This window comes from Mesoplodon bidens (assembly GCF_964165515.1).
Source record: "Mesoplodon bidens genome assembly, chromosome: 20".
Lineage (NCBI taxonomy): Eukaryota > Metazoa > Chordata > Mammalia > Artiodactyla > Ziphiidae > Mesoplodon > Mesoplodon bidens.
Genome location: NC_138181.1, coordinates 14,114,918 through 14,131,588, shown reverse-complemented (window position 1 = coordinate 14,131,588; position 16,671 = coordinate 14,114,918). Strand labels below are relative to the sequence as shown.

Here is a 16,671-nt window from a genome sequence, read left to right as displayed (position 1 = left end):
CTTTCTGCATAACAAACAATTGATTAATTCGGAGTTGCCTTTATGTGTACTGCATAGAAAATGTGGATATAATATTGCAGACCCACAGGAGTGATAAGAATGTAGATTTGGACATACGTGGTGTCATTAGCAACTTAGCCACAATCTCTCTCCCATGCCCCAATAATACTTTCCCGTTATGAGACCCAATAAGAAGACCAGTGAATAACACGCTTTAACGAGAAAGAGTGAAGTGGCTCACAACGGAAGTTTCCGTTGTGCTTAATTAAAAAAGAAAATACTCATGTGTCTTAGTGAAAGCATTTTTTAAAAATTCCACAAGGCTAAAACTTTTACTTTTGTGCCTTGTGATAAGAGGATTTGAACTCTAGTGCCACATCCTGAGTGGAATTGAGCATAAAAAGGAAAAAAAATGAGCCATATACAGCGAATTACCATAAAATGTCTGCGCTTTGTTATCCACCCTCTGTGGACTTTTCTACATTTATGCCTTGTTAACAAGAAGATAAAGACATCTGATTGTCTTTTTGAGCATAATCCCCCCTTCCAAGTAAGGACTGACCTTCATCCATTGGCCCACGATGATTGATATGTATTTAGTAAACCGTTAAAAATCTATGGCCTCAGGCATAGAAAATAAACTTATGGTTACCAAAGAGGAAAGCGGGGTTGGTTGGGGGGGGGGGATAAATGAGGAGTTTGGGATTAACATACACACACTACTGTATATAAAATAGGTAAATAACAAGGACTTACTGAATAGCCCAGAGAACTATACTCAATATTTTGTAATAACCTATAAGGGAAAAGAATCTGAAAAAGAATATATATATATATCACTGAATCAGTTTGCTGTACACCTGAAACTAACACAACATTGTAAACCAACGATACTTCAATTTTAAAAAATCTGTGGCCTTTCTTTTCAACCAGCTCTGAAACAAGGACTTAAGATGCCTTTTGTGATGCAGGAAATGTTCCCTCTGTCATCATCTTCTCTTTATTTCTTCCCAGACGTGTGCCACATGTACGTAGTCATGACAGAGTAACCTACGTAAGAGTTTCCTTCTCAGCTCATAGAAATCCATGCAGTTATTGTGTGTCTTTCTTATTCTGTCTCCTGTTCCTATCAACCCCCCCGACCCACCACCACCGTGTTTCCACACCAGCGTTTACACTGTGCTTATTCTTTCGGTGGAATTGGGCAGGAAGTGCTGTCATACTCCAGAAACATGTCTGGAAGAGTGTTTATCTCTGATACATCCTGTTAACTTTGTTCATTTCATGAGGGGAATGGAAATAAAACACCTCTCCTGTAAATAGGAAGGACTTTAAAATTAAATTTGGGCAGCTGGAGAACAGGATACATAACCTCCAGATCACATTACTTAGGGTACACACATCACATTAGAGAGAGAGGAAGAAGACTAAAACAAAACAAAACAAAAAAACCCCAAGAAAACCAGATAGACAAATAAGAACAGATCCCCATGACAGTGTAAACCGGAGACAGAAAACCCAGTAGAAAGCTTAAAAACGTTTCTTAAGGACGGGAAATGTTAGCCACAGGGCCAGATAGTTGATGGGAATACAAATTCATTACAAAGAAAAGAGAAATATTTTGTAGATGGCATCCCCAAGAAGCCACAGGGAAGGCACTGGCTCCGAACTGGGGATTGCAAGAAGGTACGGAGGTTGAGTTTCCATGAGGGCTGGTCCAGGATGGGCCTGGGTTGAGTTGGCATTGAAAGCAAAGGCTGAATGGCCTTCCAGGGTCCTCTGTGATTCTCAGTTGAGATGTTATTCTCTTTCTGAAAAATTAGAAATGGACATGAACCTAGAATTGAGAGAAATGAATGAGCTGAGCCTATAGGATTTGAACATGTATCCTATAGATAACAGGTTGAAGAATCTGGGCTCTGGGGTCAGATTGCTTGAGTCTGAATTTCCGTTGCAATGTTAGGAGCAAATTTCTTCATTTCTCTAAGCCTAAATTTATTCCTCTATAAAATAGAAGTTATAATAGTGCCTATTACAGAGGGTTCGTTTTGAGGAGGAAATGACCTAAACCATGCAAAGCATTTAACATCTATAGTAAGCACTCCATTTGTGGAAATAATAATGTGTGTGTGTGTTCTAGTAAAGGGATCCCTGTGGCAGAAAAAGTGCGTTTTCCATGTTCTGTGGAAGAATTGACAAGTGACACTTTAGATATTTTGTTAAAACATTTCCTAATATATCTGACTAATATAGTGTCTAATGAAATAGAATGTGCTTCACATTAAGATCTATGGGACACAAATTGTGTTCTTTGTATGAACCAGTTCCGAGGGGTAATTTGAGACATACCATTAGTTGGAGGAACACGGTTTACAAGGACCCTAACAACTCATGAGGATTCTTCAACTTGGTGTCAGACCAAAGTGTCAATATCCTTTCCCAGAAACGTCTGATAAGTAGCTGAGAGAACAGCTCTTGATTTTCCAGTCTTCCTTTGCAGGGGGGATTTAGTTATGAGGAGGAGACAGACCAGGTGATCTCTGAGGTCCCAACAAGTCCTAAAATTCTATGATTGTAACAAATAATTAAAAATAACTCAAGGGGAAGGCCCAGGAGAGAAGCCTGGATGATCCCCAAGTGAGAAAATCATTCTTCATTATACTGAGAGTTTCTCTCGTGTTATGAAATACACATGTTCTAACAATTGCGTTAGAAAATAAATTTTCATAAAGCAAATTCTAATTTGTCAACACACATTTAAAAATCCTTTCTCACTGCTGGGGGAAAAATCCACCATATGCACTACTAGACCATACACAATCTCCAGATCCCAGGGTTACCCTTCTGGTGCCAGCTCTTCTGGATCAATGATATTTGTTACATGTCAACACTTCTATCATTTGACATTCCCACATCCCCAAATTAGTGATTTTTCCATATTTTTTGTATTTTTAAAAGATATCTAATAGATTTGGCCAGTAACTAATGATATCCAGAGGCAGGAAGTTTCCAGAATTTAGGCTTTCTGTCATATAAAACAAACTCTCCCCGTTTCAGCAGTTCTGTGTATTCCAGATCCTGCCTCTGCAGTATATTTAATCAGGACTCAACAAAACCCTGGGTAAGAAATAGTAGTCTGGATTAGAGAAAGATTTAATGTCTGAGATCATAGAGTGGACCAGCCATAAAAGAAATGGCAGGAACCCAATCAGGGAAGTGATTGAAAACAGAGTAATCTACTCCTGTAAAGAATTCAGTGCCCTCTGGGGTGTGCTGAACAAAGTGAATTAATAGAGACGGAGGAAACGTCTTTGTTTTGATTCTACCTTTTCTCCTTACGTTACAAATTAAATACGTGTGTGTCTTCAAGAGCATTGAGACATGTGATCCAGAAAATGAAGATGATATGAACATCACCAACATGCATTATCCTTAACCCTGGCCCTGTCCTTTCTCCAGAGAAGTGTCGGCATCCTCCTAAGAGCCCTGGCCTTGCATACATGTGTTTGGGAGAGGACAGTGTTAGTGTGCAGTGGAATAGAAAATTGTCGTGATCATTTAGAAAGAGATCATGGGGTAGGGAAAAGGGCTCTGAACGGGGAGTAAGGAGTCCTAGGTCTTAGTTCAGTTGTTTTGTTACTAGCGTGTGACCTTGACAGATCTCTCACCATCCCTTGCCTTCTGTCCATAACTATCAAACGGAGTTGGGGGGAGATGGGGTGCTGGGTGATCTCTAAGCTTCATCTCAGTATAAAAACTTGAAATCATTATGATTTTAAATCTTAAATGTAGCTGTCATATACAGGTGCATATATACCTGTATGTATATAAATTTCATATTTTATACATGCAGATGTATTTTATGCATCTATACATATAAGATTTAATGATACCTCTGGCATGTCAGTTCTGTCAGATATTTGTTTTTTAGCCAGCTTTGAGGAGATATTCTAGTTCAGTTACACCTAAAATTAACCATTTGGATGATGAATATGCAGGGTGACAGGGGGACATCTTTTAGATCTGAAACAAAGGTAACCCCATCCCCTACCCAGCAAAGCCAGTTGCCAGCCACCCCTAAGATCTTCATTTACTGATGTACGTCTCAGATCTTACGGGTTTTTATTCAGGTGGGGGGTTTTGCCATTCAGTCCTGGAATTTCTCTAATTACCCAGATATCTCTGAGGAAACCAGTGATTCCTCTAACAGACGTAACCAACTGGAAAACCCTGGGAGGAATCTTTCAAAACCTCCTGTTCTCTGTACTTGTCCTGCATGGACGGATGTGCTCAGAGTGCATTTAAAAAAATTTTATTTTATATTGGAGTATAGTTGATTAACAATGTTGTGTTAGTTTCAGGTGTACAGAAAAGTGATTCAGTTATACATATGTATCCTTTTTCAAATTCTTTTCCCGTGGGGAGGGGTAAATTGGGAGTTTGGGATTGACATATACACACCACTATATTTAAAATGGGTAGCCAACGAGAACCTACTGTATAGCACAGGAAACTCTGCTCAGAGTGTATTTAAAAAGGGGCAGTAGATCTTATGATGGTCTATACAGGCTGGGAAGCAGGGAGAGGAAGCAACAATTGAATTAACTCAGTAACGTGGGGTAAATATGGTCTCTGAAGAGTCATTTCTGAGCAGGATCTTTAAAAAAAAAAAAAAAAAATGAACCCGAAAGAAAAACGTAATGCAGAAATTAGCAACTGAAAAGAGTCAAAAACGAGAGATGTGCTGTGTTTTACGCTCTTGTGATTTTGCTGTGTTTTCCATCACCGGAAGAATTTCATGGTTTTTGCAAGAGCTGGTGGTTGCGTTCCTGCATGTCCTACAGCCTTAGTGAGCTCTCACCAACCATAGGAGAACAGAATAGAATCCCTGCTTGTCATCTTCAGTGTCTGCCTGACACGTTCAATCACGGCGGTGCTGCCAGTGAAAGCAGACCTCGTGTTTATCTAATTATCTGCCAGTGCTAATACAAAGCAGATCCACCAGATCGTGGGATTTCCTGCAGCTTTGGAGAGCATTCAGAGGGCGTAAAACTGCTTCTTGATTATTTCTGGTTATGGGGGAAGAGGGAAAGCTTGAGTAAATGAAACACACTGATAATCAATAACTTCAACTTTTTTTCTCCCAATCAGTAAAAATCAAGCAAATAGCTTTTCATTTCACTTCTCCTGCTACTGTTTTTCTTGCCCCGATCCTCTGTTACAGTGCCAATTATTTGTGAGCTCATCATTTAAATATGATTATCATGTTAGGAGCCCATAACTAGCGGTGATGACAAAAGTATAAAGTAAATCAAATGAATACTTTCAAAGTAATATATTTTGAAAGAAATTGCATAGTATTTTAGTGAGTATAAGTAAGATAAACTGTCTAGAGAAGGGAGAGATTTCTTCGAACAGAGTAGTAATCACCAAAGATTTCATGAAGGAATCAGAAATTGATCTAGGCATTGGAGAGAGGACATTTTCATATAGGAGGCTTGGAGGGAGGAGGGTGTCCTTGGAGAGGCAACAGCTTGGGCAAAGGCACTGAGAGTTCATGGATTGATCGGACTAGAATATGGATTTTTGCTGAGGTGCAGCGGAAACTGAGTCACATTTGGTGTGGTGGGACCAGTTAATAGAAGACCATAAAGGTAGACAGAGAAATTGGCCATGACGTGGAGGCTGTGGAATCATGGTAGATTCCTATGTAATGATGCTAGAGAATTCTTCCAGCAAACAAGGAACTAGCCAGAGAGAATGGGCAGAGAAGACTGAATCTGCCACACACTTCAGAATCAGCTCCTAAGTAATTTCTGATTACAAAGGCTGTGGAGGGTAAATTAAAATAAAACTGAATTCAAGACATATCTTTTGGTGGGAGGGGGGGGTGAAAAAGGTTCCAAAGCGTATGATCTATGAAGAAGGAAATAATCAAAATGGTCTTTGGAGATGAAAACATGGGACGTGTCTGGTTTAGTGAAAAGAATGGCAATCATGAACTCTAGTGACATGTGTCAACTGCTGCCCGGCAGGAGAGAGCTGTCCCGGCTACTGTCCTGGTGGGTATTTAGTCCACACGGAGTGGCTTGATGCCTGAGTCTCAAGAAACGTATATGTGTGGTATCCAAAACCCATAGAAGCCGATTTCAAATAATCACAAGGCACAGGTTTTGAGGGCAGCCCCTTGCCCAGTCTGTAGGTTGGAGGTTGAATCCATCCATCCACATGTGTCATCTTGCAACGTTTCTGTAGTGTAGTAGTCAGCACGTTCGCCTTACACATGTGTCATCTCTCCTTAGTCTGGCTTGCTCAGATCCGTGGGGTGTGGGCTGCATGCAGCTGGCCACATTTGTTCCCTGGCAGAGAAAGGATAAGGCTGGATGTGGGTGGGTGGGAAGGTAGGAATGCAGCCATAAATAGCTTCTAAGAACAATGGAAATGCTTTGGGAGCATCCCATATAAAAAGGAAGCCAAGATTTAAAGAAAGGCGGAAAAGAAATGAATCACCACCAAAAGTAAAAAGGTAGATTGTCCTCTCTCTCCCTCTCCCTCCCTCCCTCCCTCCCTCCCTCCCTCCCTCCCTCTCTCTCTCTCTCTCTCTCTCTGCCTCTCTCTCTCTCCCCGCCTTCTCTTCCCTTGCCTAATATATAAATATATATAACTCTACGCACACACTCACCACACGCACGGCAGACACAGAGCAATATTTGCAATACAGCACTAAGAGACAAAAGCAGATTGCGAAACAGTATATAAAAGACAATTCCATGTTTTTGTAGGTAAAAATGATCAATTACTGTCAATTTCATGCAGTTTCCTGCTAATATACATATAAGCATATATGTGTGCACGTAATCTTGTATATATATAAAATCACAGAGGAAAAAAGCCTAGACTTGTATATGTAACTTAACATAATAGTGGTTATCTCTTGGTGGTGGAATTATGGGGGGGTTTTTTTTGCACTTATCTGTATTTTTCTGATACGATAAGTGTAAATAATAAAAATGATTTTTAAAAGAAAACACAATTTAAAACACTACTAAAAATAAAATTTAAAAAACACTTGCACATCTTTAGCCTGTAAAGACACAAAATCACTATAGGACTGAGTTATAATTACCATCAATTTCTATTTACCCAGAAGGTACCTCTTGGTGTATAAGTTAGACCCGGGGGAAACTGTTGTGATTTTCCCAAACTACAGCTCAGCTGCCACTGGCTCAGAATGACATTTCTCTGCCTGCAAGACCCTTCTGGGCCCTTCGGTACACTCCAGCTACCCCAAAACCTCTTGGGAGGCAGAGAGGAACTGGAGTTGTGTACACAGAACCCCAGATTTGTTGCCAGGAAGTGGTGGTGCCCTCAGTAATCACAAAAATACAAACCCCAATTAGGAGTTCTTGGAGAGGGGCCTAAGCATGCCTTTTTTTTTTTAAAAAAAGCTCCCCAGGTAATTTTAATATGCAGCCCATGTGAAGAACCATGGCCCTAATGGATTAATTTACTAAGGGGCCATTTGAACATGGCCTTGGAGAGAGGTAAAATTAAAACAGAGAGGATTTGGTTGACCAAGGCCAGTGACTGCATGGCCCTGAGCCTTGTGAGAAAATGATTATGCAAACAGAATAAAAGAACATGAACTGTGGGTGGGCCGTTCCTGCAAAACACAGCGAGGTTGGTGGTAGCCCTCTCCTGAGCTCACGGTCGAACAGTCTCTAATCAGACATTTCAAGCTGGGAAAAATGGTCTATGAGAGCAGCTTGCTGACAAGATACTGCTTTTCACAAAATACAGCAGAACCCAATGTTGATGCCAATGCCAGGGGACTAAAGCTCTTGGGCACCAGAGACTTCCAGCCTTTTCTGTGAGAAGATGCAGGCTAACACATGTGCTGGATCTCAGCATAACACACGCGATGGTAGAGGAGTGGCCCTTTGAATAATTTTGACTCTGCTTTCAGAATTCCTTTCAGGTGGATTTCTGTGGAATGTCTTTGGTAGTTATTCTAAAGATTTATAGGAGTGAAAGCAGGGTAGCACAGGGGTCTTCTGGTCCCTGCCCTGCTTTTTACATGGCAGGAAAGGGAAGCTTCGACTTGCCCTTGGTGTCAGCAAGCAGAGGACAGGACTAGGCACATGTTTCTTAACTCCCGTTCAAGGACCCCTGAAATTCACTAGGATTTCTGATTTGGAGCTGTGCCTTGTCTCCACGCGTAGCACGTGAGTCATTTTTGTCCTCTGAACAAGTATGATGATCATATTCATAACATATTAAAGTTTTTATTCATCAGCTGCTATTTATTGATGGCTGAACATGTGCTAGCCCGATGCTGCATGACTTCATGGTTATCATGTTTAACCCCTGGGACCAAGCTTCAAGAACATTCTTACTCCCATTTTACTGTGGGGAACACTGAGGTCACAGAGATAAATGAAGACAATCCAAGATTTAAATCCATTTCTGATCCTGAGAGTCTGTACTAATCCGCTGTCAGTAATGACGATGCCAGAGCTGGGTGTCATCAGGTCAGAGCGGAGGATGCCCTCCTCTGCTGCTCTGTGCATCCATGTGTCCCCCGCCCTCTCTCTGGGGACCTTAGCCCTGGGATTTTCAGCTCCATTCACTCTTTCTTTTTTTCAGAGCTGTACCAGGTAGAGCTCTACTACCCCAGTTTTTTCACATCTTGGCTATATTCAATTTATTTTTCTGAGGAGTAGTTATACAGCTCACCTGTTTTTAATGGAGTTTCATTTTGCGACCTGGCATAATCTTCCTTCCTGTGGTTTAGAAGGAAGAAAATACTGTTAAGCTCAGCCAGAGTTCTAAACAGCTGTTCTGCATGTCTCTTTGTGTCGTCCTAGCAATGCATCACTTTCAGATGTCTTAGCCTTGGCCTGCCAGCATGGCTTTGCCCATGCCAAATGCTTACAGCATGCAATAAGCAAAAACTGAAGTCAGGTTAAAACCACCAAAGTCGTTTTGTTCCAGTTCTTCAGTGCATTAGCATCTGGACTTTGGGCGGTACCACCTGCTCTAAGGAAACTAGTATGGCATTGAATCTGTGCAGTAAGGGAAATGCAAGGTTTTGGTTTTAAGAAACCTGACTGTGTAAGAATCTGAATATGATCATATCAACTTGAACAAATTACTATATTTTATGAGCATTTCTTTGAAAGAAAGATTTGTCAGATATTACCCTTTGCCTGTTAACTTCCCCTCGTTGTAAAAAAAAAAACAATGGTGGCCCTTTTGCAAAAGTGTGATTTACACACAACTTTTATAAGCTACTTCCATCATAAATCAGATGGCAAAACACACACGAGTTGTATCTAAAGCACACGGCAAGGGTTTTCTGTCAAAATCAGTATTAAGTGCAGGAGTGGGTTAGGGTAAGAGAGATTCCATGAAGGATTCGGAACCTAGCTGTGTCTGTCTGCCTGGGAGGGGTTACGGTGCAGTCAGCCAGATAATATTTATGAAGTTCTCAAATGTGTACTGTGCGAGATTTGATTCAGTTAAAAACATAATCCAAAATGACAGTGTCTCACCCCGCTTGGCTCGCCTTCAGGCAAAGAGAGGAAGGAGGCTACACAAGGTGACTTTTCAAGGTCCCCTGCCTTATGGGAGTCTGTGAATCCTTAGCAACAGCCCCCGTGCTTATAGTCAGACTGTGTTCCATCTACACCCTAAGAAGCCGCGAATAAGAGGGATGATGCACCCCCCAAATCCTCTGGAATTTGACATGATGTCAGACCTGGTCTTTCCAGGTTTCCGCATGGTGGTGGAGTTGTGTTGGCCTGGGATGGGACCAGGGGCAGGAGGAATGGTGAGTGGAGGGACTGTGGCGTAAGACAAAGCAAGCCATAGGCACCACGTCTCCAAGTGATTTGCAAGATGATTGCAAGATATTTGGTGATGAAAGATGGCAGGGGATGGTGCATGAATGGCCAGCCATGAAGAGAATGGATAAGAGTGTCTAACTTGCTTTAGAAAAGACCAAGTGTCTTTTCTCTGTATCCATCTCATCTGACTGCTGCCCTGCTCAATAGCATGATTAAAAAGGACACCTTTCCATTAAGAGAGATCATCCACATTTTAACAGATGATCAAGATCTGAAACAAAAAAGTGTGATTTCTTAAAAATAAGCCTTCAACACGCTCAGAAGACTGTAGCACCTATACCCAATGAGAACGGAAAAAAAGCAGAGTTTGGAACATTCTATCCAGACCATGATAACTGCAAACCAATGCAGGATCCCTTTAAATATTTATTCATGGTTCGTTTTTCAATCATCATATATAGTGAAATAGCATCCCTTACCTGAGCAGTCTTCTGGCTGTATATAAAAAAGGGACAGGCGGCAAGCTCACTGCTCTCATCATGCGGATAAGAATCTAACAAATGCAAGAGAAAGAAACTAGTAAGCCTGAGGGATTTTTTTTTTTTGAAGGAATGAAGCAGTCATCCTAGAAGAATATTGCAAAAGAGAAAAAATTTTTAAATTAGAATGAAAAGGATAAATATGAATAATATAATCCGTATTGTCTGCAGACAGAGAAAATGTTTCCTTTATAGAGGTAGACGTAAAGGGATATAGGAAATATATCTGCTCCGTGTAAATTATTAAATTCAACTTTCTTTTTTTCTCTTTCTTTCTTTTAGATAAAAAACCTCTTCATGAAATAAAACCCCAAAGTAAGTTGTTATTTTTCCTCTTGTGAATATCACTTATTCTCATATTTGCTGCTCTACTGTTGTATTTGTTTAGGAGCCAAACAGAATTGAAGTTCCTTCGAAAGATCCAGGGCTTTCGGTGGGGGGGAGGGCTTCTTCTCATTGGGTTTGGAGTCACATATCAGAGGTTTAAATGGAACAGAAATATGCACACCCCCTCCCCTCCTTCAGAGTAAAAGTAAATCTCTCCTCTTGATTCTGCCTGCTGAGTGCAGTCCATTTATCTGCAAATGTCATCTAGGACTCTTATTTCTGAGGAGATTTATCTCATTAAAATTAATAACTATTTGTCAGTACAGGCTTTCATGAGAGCAGCCTTGGGCAATAGCCTGATTACAAGACTCTCCACCTAGGAGGGGGCAGGGGGCACCTAAGAGAAGAACCCTGAGATCCATGGCAACTGGGTAGACTAAGAACCAGTATTCCACAGTGAAAAGGCCAGGAATTGAACCTGGTGGGTGGGTGCTGGCTCGAGGTCTCTGTCCACTGGCTTGCTTCCTGGAGAGGCCTTTGCATTCTCTCCATCTTATGCATCCAGTAGATTTGGAGAACAGAGCACAGCTTGAATGATCGGCAGCTCGGCATTCAACCCCAGGGTGCTCAGCCCTGGCTGAAATTGAGGGCCACCGGAGGCCGTTTATAAATCCCAATTCCCAGGCTGTACCCCAGTGAAATCAAAATGGGAAGAGGGGATTTAGAACACAGGAATCCCTAGTATGAAAAGCTCCTCAGGTGATTTCAAAGTGTAGCTTGGATTGAGAACTATTTTTCTTAGAAAAATAGTTCTCGAAACTTAGATAAGCGACCACATGCATCAGAATCTTGGGTTATGGTGGGAGCTTGTTAAATATGCCCCCCCTCAGAATAGAACAAATTAATTTGAACACCCAGTGCAGGGGCAGCTCCTGAGAATCTACATTTTAATATGTTTCCGCAATGATTCTCAGAAATGTGTAAAGTATACTAGGGCATCATATAGATGTCAGAGTCCATATAGAAGAGCATCAGCATTGCAGCTCTTAGCAATGGTAGAAGGAGACAGCTTCCTAGCCAGTTTGGTTTGTAAAGCTTGTGAAAGATGTTCTTGACCAGTATCTCCTATTTTGGTCGAAAATGAATGGCTTTTGATCTTTTAAATCCTAGGGTATTAAAATTCAAATAGCATGGGAGAGTTAACAGCTTCGATTAGCCACCTTCTTTGAAAGAATTAAGACCCTGTGAAGATAGAAATCGGTGCCTTGGGATGGGGTCAGGTGACATGAGGGAAAGATGCAGTAAAGCTGTGATGTTCATACTTCAGATGTTGCTTCAGGCAGGCTTGAGATAGAAAGATGCCATGGAGCCTGAGAACTTTACAGAACAACAAAAACAAACCTTCTTGTTTTCCCTGCTGTCTGCTGCCCATAAAGGCGTTATTGGGACTTAGGCAGTGGCCCTCCGGAGTCATGCATGCTGGATTTGGAACTCATGGGAAGACTGAAGGTGGGGAAGCCTGATTGGGGGGTGTGCGCGTGCGCACGCATGTGAGGGTGGAGGAGAAAAGGGGGCACTGAGTGTTCGGCTTGTGTCTGGGCCAAGGCCTCAGAGGGACTGCTGGAGTAAGTGGTCCCCCAGGGCTTCCTGGTCACAGAGCCCTCACGATCCACTGGCCCCTGTGTGCCGCCCAAGCAAGATTATGGGTATCCATGTGGCAGCCAATGGGAGAGTTCCTCAGAAATGCATGTGTGATTTTTGAAAATTAATTTCACGCTGAGTTTGTGAGTCCTGTGCCATTCTAATTTGGGTACAAATTTGGGTACATTCCAGCCATAAGCCCCACAGTAGCTAGTTCTGGTCCTCGGGGACTCGTGAATGAGGTTTTGCTTGGGGTTCTGGCTCCTCCACACCATGCTTAATTGCTGGATACTGCCACGGAATCGCTTAAACTGTTTTAATTTGTGATTTCCTAAAAATAAAACCTTAACAGAATCAATGTGATTGCAAAAGGCTCCCAGAGGCATCGGATCCGGGTTCTGGAGGCTGCACGGTTAGGAGTGCATTATATGAAGGTGGGCTGCGGTTGAAAGAGAGGGGCTTCGCTGAAGGTTCCATGAATCATCACTGATGCAAAATCAAAGTCAATTATGAAGATAATTGAGAAACAACCTGTTCCTATATATAGCCGTGCACATGATTCTCTGCCAGGCTGGTTGGATGGAAACCATCCCTTGGAGCCTCCCGGGCAGATCCGTGTGAGGCGGGCTGAGGATCCGGCTTTGAGTTGCGGGGAGGTGTGAAAAGAAAGTGAAGTCTTAAGATGCCTGTTGGCAAATCTTAATGACAAACGGGAGGAAATATGTGCACAGCATCGCTCCTGAAAGCACTTATTGTAAATGAGATAATTTAATCAATTACGTTTCCTAATGTACTAAACCGAATGTTTCATTTTCTGCTTCTGCGCATCTTAAATTATCTTCAGGTGTTTTAGGAGATTTAATCATAGTTAATAGAAACTTCATTACCAGCAAATGTGCTTTCAATAAATGTTGTGTAACAATGTCAGGAAGTGCAGTAAAATATAGTAGGTTCTGAATGGCAAACACGTACCCCCAGAGTCAGGCTGAAAGATGGATGGTCATGTGCAGAAGACTCCTGGAGGCTTGGGGATGAGGCTGTCTGAGGGGCTGTGAGCCCCCAAGGAGCAACTGCTTCAGTAAGTTCGCCTTAGGGATGAAAAGGATTCAGCTTCCCCCTAGAAAATAACTCAGAACATATTCTTTCTCCATCTCCTTTCCACGTAGTTGTTTTGTGACTAGTAGAAACGCACGCTACACACGAATCCCATTAATCGTTCTGGAGTCAGTTACCTCCAGGACTTTGCCAGTTGAATGTCTCCCAATAACCTGAATCTCAGCTTTTTCAAAGTTGAATGTGTCCTTTTCTGTCCCTGTTTCTAACCCAGGCCTCTTGCCATCTTCTCTAGTTCAGTGAATACTATGCCTTTAACTCAGCTGGGTCCCACACTTGGACAGCCTCCTAGACCCCTTTTTCCTCTCCCTTCTCCAGCTCAGTACCCAATCACTACCATCTAACCATTCTGCCACCTACATAGATCAAGTTCACTGACTCTCTCCATTTTCCCTCTTGCGTATCCATCCCTCCATTCGTTCAGCAGCTAGTGCTTCCCATGGGCTAGGACATGTTCTAGGTGGTGGAGAATCAACACATGAGCCAGAAAGATAACAGTTTCTGCTCCCACAAAGCTTACAGTGAGGGGAGATGGAAAAAACAAACCAGAAAATAAGAGTGCTGAGTGCTGTGGAGGTGGTGACGTGTTGTGAAGAGGAATAAAGCAGGATGAGGGGCTCAGGCGGGGATGCAGGGCGTGTTGCTTTTTTGTATAAGGTGTTCAGAGAAGGTCTCTGTAATAAAATCCCATTTAAGAAGAGACCTGAAAAAAAACAAGGACGAACATTCTAGATACCTGAGAGGAGAACATTCCAGGCCAAGGGAACAGCAGGATGCCGAGGCTGTGTGGCGGGTGCTTGTTGTATCCGAGGAACAATGAGGGCAGGTATCTGGAGCAAAGCTGCAAAGGGAAGAGTCGTAATAGCTCAGGTCAGAGAAGTGGGGCACAGGGAAACACTGCCAAGTGTATCATAGGCCATCGTAACGACTTTGACCTTTCATGTGAGCGAGATGGAAAGCCATTGAGGGTGTTTATTCGTAGTGATATGACCTATTATTTTCAAGGATAAACTCTACCTGCTGTGTTGAGTGTAAACATACAGGGAACCAGAGCAGAAGCAAGAAAATCTGTTACGATGATCCATTGTAACAATAATCTATTAAAATAATCTAGGCTGTTACAATACCCAGGCTATTCTAATAACCTAGATTCAAGATGACGGTGGCTTGGGCCAGACAGAATGCATTGGAAATTGTAGAAATGGGCCATAATCCGTTATGGATATCTTTTGAGGGAGAGTCCAAAGGATTTGCTGATGGATTGGATATAGAGTTTGAGAGAAGGAAAAGCATTAGGGATGATTCCAGAATTTGGGCTACGCAACTAGAAGGATGGACTTGCCATTACTGATCTGGGGAGAACTTGGTTTAGTACATCTAGAGGGAGACCGAAGAGTTCAGTGTTATAAATGCTAGATTTGAGATACTTCTTAAACATCTAAATGGAGAGGTTAAACAGGCAGCTGAATATATGAGTCTGGAGGTCAGAGGAGAGTCCTAGCTGGTGACATAAATCTGGGGCTTGTCCCTGTCCAGATGATATTTAAAGCCATTAGGTTGAATGAGATCACCGGATAATAAGTGTGAATAGAGAAGGTATCTGAGGACTCAGCGCTGGAGGACATCAACATTTAGACGTAGAGACGGTCAGAAGTCACTGCAGAAGGTCAGAAATCACTGCTTTCTACCATTTAGATGTAGAGAAGGTCTCCTCACTGCAGAGGAGACAGAAAAGTAACAGCCAGTTGTAGTAAGAGAAAAGCCAAGTGAAAAGAAAAGGCTGTCCCAGACAAAAATGTTTTAAAGTTCAGGCCATCTTTCTTCCTAACCAGGATTTCTACCATTGCTTCCTATATCCAATCTTGGCTGACATCAGTTTATCTGATCTTTTGAAAACATCAGTTCTGGTCACATGACCTCTGTGTTTAAACCTTTTCATTAGCTGACCATTATTTTTAAGATAAAGTCCAAAGTACTTAATGATTGTGATCTGGTCTCAGATGGCTTTTCTTAAGCGTATCAGCTTCTCTCAAGCAGCTGAATCATTAGGTATTTTCCTTCCTACCCTCTCACCGTTTCTCATATTCTTCAGCCAAACAAAGCTTCTTAGTTGTCTGAATACCCTGGGCCCATATTGGCATAAAGTTCCTTTTACGTTCTGTTACTTCTGCCAGAAAACTTTCTCTCCCCCTAATCTTAACCTGTTGAATTTATCCTTCCTCCAGGTTTTGGCTTGGGTCTCACTTCTGCAAAGCATTCACCATCTTCCCCCCAGCCCCCACGTCTGAGTTAGTTACTCCTGTAATTGGCTCAGTATCAAGCAGTTTCCCTATTTCTACACCATATGTTCATTGCCTTTATCCCAGGCTGGATTCCCCCTCTGCTAGACATAATTCCTGCCATCTGGTAGATGGTATAGGATCTTGTTCACCCTTATGCTTGTGGCATTTACCACTGTGCCTAGTATGTATTAGATGTTCAATTCATACTTGTTATTATGGTCTTACATCTTCCTGCTAACTCTGCACGGAGCCTTTTATTGTTAAGGTGAAAATAAAGACTTTGCTTCTTTATATTTATTTTAACTCATTCATGTAGTAGATATTTATTGCACAATTATTCTATATAAATAGTCCTGGCCCAATGAAGTGTGAAGGAAACAGTAAGAAAGGCTTCTTCCCCACAACTTCAATACAAGGTAGAAGATAATAAAGGATTTGAGACGAGGGGGAGGTAAGGAGATAGTTTTTAATAATCATCTATTCTGTGCCAGGTGCTAGGTTAAAGTCCAAGCTGAATGCTTCCCAGAATCATTTCTATCAAAGAATGACCCAAATGTGTCCTTACAGTCTGAAAATTAGGTATTTCTCGTCTCCTTACTGACACTCCATTCTACATCTTTTCCCCAAGTACACTGCTTTCATCCATAGTGGAATAATGTAGATTCTGGGAATACACATTCTTTATGATCTTCATAGGGTTAGGGAACTCCTCAGAAGATGCGCAGTCTGCACTGGCAATTTGGACCATTCTCTTTCAGGCTGTGTAGACCTGAATGGTACCTTGAACCCATAGAATGATCTGCGACTTTGAACCATAACATCTTTAAGTTCTCAATAGACTTCTAAGTTCTTCTAAACTAACATGAGGCAACTGGCATCAATGCTAATCTTCTAGCCATGATGTAAAACACATTTTTTTTC

General features: G+C 41.9%; 1 protein-coding gene across 3 annotated transcripts in view; it reads left to right on the top strand.

Annotated features, from left to right (window-relative positions):
- UNC5D (unc-5 netrin receptor D) overlaps window positions 1-16,671 on the top strand; it is a gene marked incomplete at its 5' end in the record, with an annotated part of 611,405 nt that overhangs the window by 505,866 nt on the left and 88,868 nt on the right. For 2 of the 3 annotated variants that reach the window (XM_081220827.1, XM_081220828.1), the window contains one exon: window positions 10,670-10,702. The exons of the other annotated variant lie outside the window; for it this stretch is intronic. In XM_081220827.1, the coding sequence (XP_081076953.1) occupies window positions 10,670-10,702 (33 nt within the window). The remainder of the gene's footprint in view (window positions 1-10,669; window positions 10,703-16,671) is intronic. 3 annotated transcript variants of the gene reach the window in all.